At 36.7% G+C, this 5,356-nt stretch overlaps 1 protein-coding gene across 1 annotated transcript; it reads left to right on the top strand.

Moving 5' to 3' along the window:
* Nucleotides 1-2,096: 2,096 nt before the first annotated feature.
* Nucleotides 2,097-5,026, top strand: LOC131970992 (CDGSH iron-sulfur domain-containing protein 3, mitochondrial-like). Its single transcript, XM_059332251.1, has 3 exons — nt 2,097-2,323; nt 4,001-4,117; nt 4,659-5,026. The coding sequence occupies exons 1-3, from the start codon at nt 2,249-2,251 to the stop codon at nt 4,845-4,847; spliced, it is 381 nt and encodes a 126-aa protein (XP_059188234.1). The 5' UTR covers nt 2,097-2,248; the 3' UTR covers nt 4,848-5,026.
* Nucleotides 5,027-5,356: the final 330 nt, after the last annotated feature.

Raw genomic sequence — 5,356 nt, 5'->3', positions numbered from 1 at the left:
CTTTTTTTGTCAATAAATGTATTTTACTGAGTTGTTTTACATTTTCTCTCTGGTGTTGAATGACTTATCTATTGTTAGTTTACGTACTAGAAGAAATAGGAAAGTGGGAACTAAGTTGAATATATCTTACACATTAACTAAAATCTAATGATACTGCAGTTTGAAAGGGACATTATGCATTTTTTTTAGGTTCATACTGTGTTTACAATGTTTTAATGTTAAAAAGACAAACACATTTTTCTTACACTGTCTCAATATACCTGTATACACCCTCTGTCTGAAACAATCATTTTAGTATCTCTCTTTAAGGTTTCTTAAGCCCCCTTGCTAAAAAAAAAAAAAAAAAGTCTAGTCTGCTCTGATCAGTCAGTGTTTCCTGGTCTGCGCGCTCTGCATCTCTGTACTGTCATTCCACCTGAAAAATGACAAAATGTGACATAGTGACCAAACTGAGTAATTACAACTTCAGAGTCCATCACAATGAAGCCATGGGGACTTTTTCCCATAGACTTACATTTAAAAAGAGATATCAATAAATCACTGGATACATTTTTTTGATCGCCTCAACCCACATGAAGAAACTGATTTCACAATCAGAATTTGTTTTAATCACACTTAGTGAGTCTGGAAGAGCAGCACAATTAAATTATTTTATTGACAAAGTAGCAGAGTGCTAAACCAGAAGTTTGACTGCTCAGCTGCTGTAACTCCCTGGTATTCATGCTCTATGGGCTCCACAGTGCAGAAGGTCAATAGAAGATCTGAATAGTTTTATACACAGAGGTTGAACTTTTTTGGCTTCATGCATTGCTGAGCAACTTTCATAGGAATGAATGGAGCCCGGTCTCTGACACTGTATCGAGTTGTCTTTATACATCCGTGACTGATATCACTGTAGCAGCACTTTCTATTTTTATGTAGTATAGTTGTGACATCACTACCTTACAGAAGTCTTGATAGCTTGTTTAATGGCACAGTTTCTAAGTAGGGGCTGTGTATTTCTCTTCATAGTATTAATATAGCACAGAGACCTAGTTTATATCAAAAAGACATGGACATTTACCTTTTTACAATATGGGGACTTCAAGAAGTGTTTTTTGTCATAAGACATTAAAAAAACAGGATGCAGTGTTCAGGTGTTTTTTGTTGCCATGTGCTGCAGGTGCAACAGTGGAACTAGTGTTGGGTATCTGTAGCTAGGCTTTAAAACATTGTTTAGAATTAAGTCATAAAAGAAAGCAAGAAAGACTATCTATGTCTCAGCAACTTTTTTGTAAATGGCCCCCATATTTCCTAGTATTGTTCCCATCATCATATTACTATATTTTTCAGAATTCTGCACATATTTACACACACACAAGTTAATTTTCTAACTGTGTTGTAAACAGGGTCGAAACAGGTCCAAGGTATATATATATATATATATATATATATATATATATATATATATATAAATTAACCCCTTTAGTGCTCTCAAATTAAGGTACCCAATATACACGGTTTATAAGATTAACTTGCCTTACTTGATTAAATTGCTTTATTAATAGTTAACCCAACATTCAGTAATTATTATTATTAGATTAGATTAGATTCAACTTTATTGTCATTGAACAGAGTACAAGTACTAGGACAACGAAATGTAGTTTAGCATCTAACCAGAAGTGCAGAGTAGTAAAGTGCAGGGTATTAACATATGAACACAGAGTATAAATATAGTGCAGGTATGAATTGAATATGCTATAGGATATATACAGTTATAGAAATATATACAGTAGAGATATGTACAGTAAAGCAGCAGTGCAGGTAGATGAATGGATGGTTATTACCAGCATTTATAAGCAAATACACCCAAATAAAGTGGCAACCCAATATCTGTTTTTATCAATGGTTTCTAACTTATCTTTATTGCATTAGTAAATTATTGATTGACCATAAATAAAGCCATTAGTCTGTAGTCAACTAAAAAGTCTGCCATAGGACGTTTTGTGCGGATTAAACCTTTAAATGAAATGACTCACATTACATTGAGGAGGAACAGGAAGCTGCGCTGAGCTACAAATTGTGAAGGAGTGGCTTGAGCACGCGAGCTGTTTACAGTCATCAACCAATCACCTGGGCCGCCGCAGAGCAGAAGCCATGTTGCAACTTTTCCTGAAGTCCGTCCAAGTTTTGTGAAGCAGCTGAGTGTTAAATCCGCGAGCTTCCACTCAGGTGTAGCGATATTTCCACTCCGTGACGTGAACCTGAAATGAACCCAGCCAGTTTTCTCGTCGCAGTGCGGAGATGCACGCAGACCTTCAGACGACCTTTTCCCTCATCCATAGTGAGTCTTTATCAGTGTCTACCTATGATGTCTACACACGTCAAGCCTCAGCGTTTCATTGTTATTGTGTTAGCGCGTCATTTTCCTCATATATTCACTGATGGGTTGCTCATTAAGCACATTTTTTCAGGGTGCTGAGTCATTGTAAGAAACCTTCAGTGTAGCCGACCGTTTTTTTCTTATTTTGTCTATCATATGCAATGCAAACATAAAAACCGACACACCCTTCATTCACCTTTAGCACTGATAGGTTTGTCAGCACGCCTACAGGTGCAATAGAGGGCCAACTGTAAGGCTTGGTCACTTTATAAAGGTCAGTGAGAATGCAACTATTTTCCTGTTAATGGTTGTTCAGTGTTAATAAAAATTAGTTTTTTTTTCTATAATTTGTCAATGGTTATTATCAGTGAATCAGTAGCCCAATGTTTAAACCTTGAGCTGCCTTTAACTGCCATCCTGATATTGAGCCCTTGTGCCTCGCTTTAAAAAAGTTGCTTTGAGTTCATTTGAGGTCAGTCATGTCTGCATCAGACTACTATAAAACTATATGGCTTGATAATTTTGCTCTTTATCAATGTTTCTTGGTTTAATCCTTTTAATCAACTTCAATCCTGCTCATAACTACCAAATATCAATTAATTTGCACAATTACAGCCCTTTAACATTGTGTATAATAACACACACAAACTTAATAATTTTTAGTATACTAAATGCTAGGATTTTGATGTTTCACAGTCTTTGATCTGTCAATGATTAACATCATTTATTTTGATGCTATGCATCAAACACTACAGTGGCCCATAAAACACTACTGCAACTCAAAAAGTGCACTCAGTAGAGTGCAGATCTCTGCCAGGTGTTGAGAATATCCTGCGTAGCATAGCACACATCGATCCAAACTCCATTAAGAAAACAAGCATTTTTAAAGTTATTTGTCAGGTCTGTGTGCAATACTACAAAGAAAGAATGAATTAAGACTTTTTACGCATCAGCATCATGATGTAGTTATTTCAGCATGCTTCATCCATTGATTGCAATTAAATTACAGCAAAATCAGTTATTTTTGGGTACATACTGATGTAGCAGCAGCAGTTAGCATGGGACTTATTAATCCAGACATAAAAGCATTTGTATGCAGGCCAAAATGAGAGAAGGCTCGCTTTTAGTTTAGTTGACTGCTAGAAATGCAATATCTATGTAAATGAAGCAGTTGTTGATAACTTGCGACCCCTACCAGTGGGAGGAGGGAGAGTCAGCAGTCAATGACAATAATAATACAATCAGTAAAAAAAAAAAAATGCATCAAAGCAAACATGAAAGTACTTGAGCATACAGCTGTAAATATGCAAAACAGATGTAAGGGTGATTGGTCAGTTACTGTAAAGCTAAGCAGTGGACAGACGGATCCACACACAGCCAAACTCATGATGCCTCCAGGCTTTTGCCTAGCAGAGATTAAAACTCCAGTGACTAGTGGCTATGCAGTTTATTGTACATTTATCATGAATGCTGAGGTTAAACTTCCAACATTTGAAAAACTCACACACTTACCAAAATGAAAAAGCCAAAAATCACCAAAGTAAAAGGGTTTAAAAAGATCTATCTGCTCACAATTCTTCCTGTGTATCGATCACCACTGCTCGGTACGTCACATTCATACGTTCTTTGTGTCTGCAGGTTCAGTGCTGCCTACAGTCCACACAGCCTGTCCCTGCAGCCCGGCTGCCCTACAGAGTGAAGGTGTCTGCTGGGAAACGCTATGCCTGGTGTGCTTGTGGACACAGTAAGAAACAGGTGAGTCTCTGCGTGCTTTCAGAAGCACCTGGGCTGAAAGCAGGATGCCGGTTATTTAGAGTCACGGCTCATTTACTGCTGTTTACATTCTCACCAGCTTGAAAGATTCTTTCTGAGATGCCCTTTGCTGGTGAGGACTTAAATTTCCTCCAGTGACTGACAGTAAAAACATGCAAAAGGTTTTTTGTTTCTCACATCAAACAAACCAGGCTGATGTGCGCAGAGTAATGAAATGAAAATATTTTTTTAATTTAGTAGAGCCATGTTACTGATACACCTAAAGCTGTTATCATCACAGTTGCATAAAATTGATCAATTGTGTCATTCAAAATTAAACCAAGGTGTTTTTAAGACCGTTGATGCATTTGCTGTTGTCTGATTGTGCATAAAAAAATCACATCAGAATAATATAAAAAGTAATAGAAATAATATGTTGAACTGACTCTCTGGGATTAGATATTAAAAAAAAAACTAAAATATTTATAAGACCTGCAGATGAATTTCCAGTCTGTTTCCTCACTCCTTTTTCTTTCTCTGTCAGCCTTTCTGTGACGGGGCTCACAAGTCAAAAGCTCCGAGTATCGCTCCTCTACGCTTCACCCCGGACAAAGACAGGACGGTCTCGCTGTGTGCCTGTAAACAAACCAAAAACGCTCCGTACTGTGACGGCTCACACTTTAAGGTCATCTTCCAGGATATAGTGAAGTCAGTGAAAGGCGTCTTTAAATGAACAGAATTCAACATGTCTGCTTGTGGAGGCCACGGAGCAGTGACTGCAAGAGAAATTAAACCAGTATCTTTATCTTGTCAGCTGTGATGTGATGTCCTGCATTAGTTGTCCTTTTCAAACTTGTTAGTTTTTTGTTTGTATACAAATGCATAACCCATTAAAATATGCTTGATAAAAAACAGATTTGTTTTGTGTCGAAGACATTCATACTTTACTGTCTACAATTAATATTCATGTGAACAGAATCAGACCTGCTCCCTAAATTGTACATAGTTAATCATGGCACTTTTTTACATTTTAAAACGGTTTTACATTTTATTTTTTACAGTTTCATAATTATACAAAAAGGAGGGGGGTTGTGAAACAATTTTGTAGCCCTTTTGGATTTCCGAGGTTACTTTTGACAACAATGAGTTAAATTCCTTGTTAAATACATAAGTTTTTTTCATTTAATGAACTTTATTGAAAAAGGTTGTACATACAAACAAATGTATATAGAACAGCAGACA

This window comes from Centropristis striata, chromosome 1 (assembly GCF_030273125.1).
Source record: "Centropristis striata isolate RG_2023a ecotype Rhode Island chromosome 1, C.striata_1.0, whole genome shotgun sequence".
Classification (NCBI taxonomy): domain Eukaryota; kingdom Metazoa; phylum Chordata; class Actinopteri; order Perciformes; family Serranidae; genus Centropristis; species Centropristis striata.
This window is presented reverse-complemented; position numbering and strand designations above follow the sequence as displayed.

Excerpts from the sequence above, each read along its gene's own strand:
- LOC131970992 (XM_059332251.1), top strand. The coding sequence starts at position 2,249 with ATGAACCCAGCCAGTTTTCTCGTCGCAGTGCGGAGATGCACGCAGACC. Across the intron at positions 2,324-4,000 it reads GACCTTTTCCCTCATCCATA|GTTCAGTGCTGCCTACAGTC; the intron begins GTGAGTCTTTAT and ends TTGTGTCTGCAG. Across the intron at positions 4,118-4,658 it reads GTGGACACAGTAAGAAACAG|CCTTTCTGTGACGGGGCTCA; the intron begins GTGAGTCTCTGC and ends TTTCTCTGTCAG.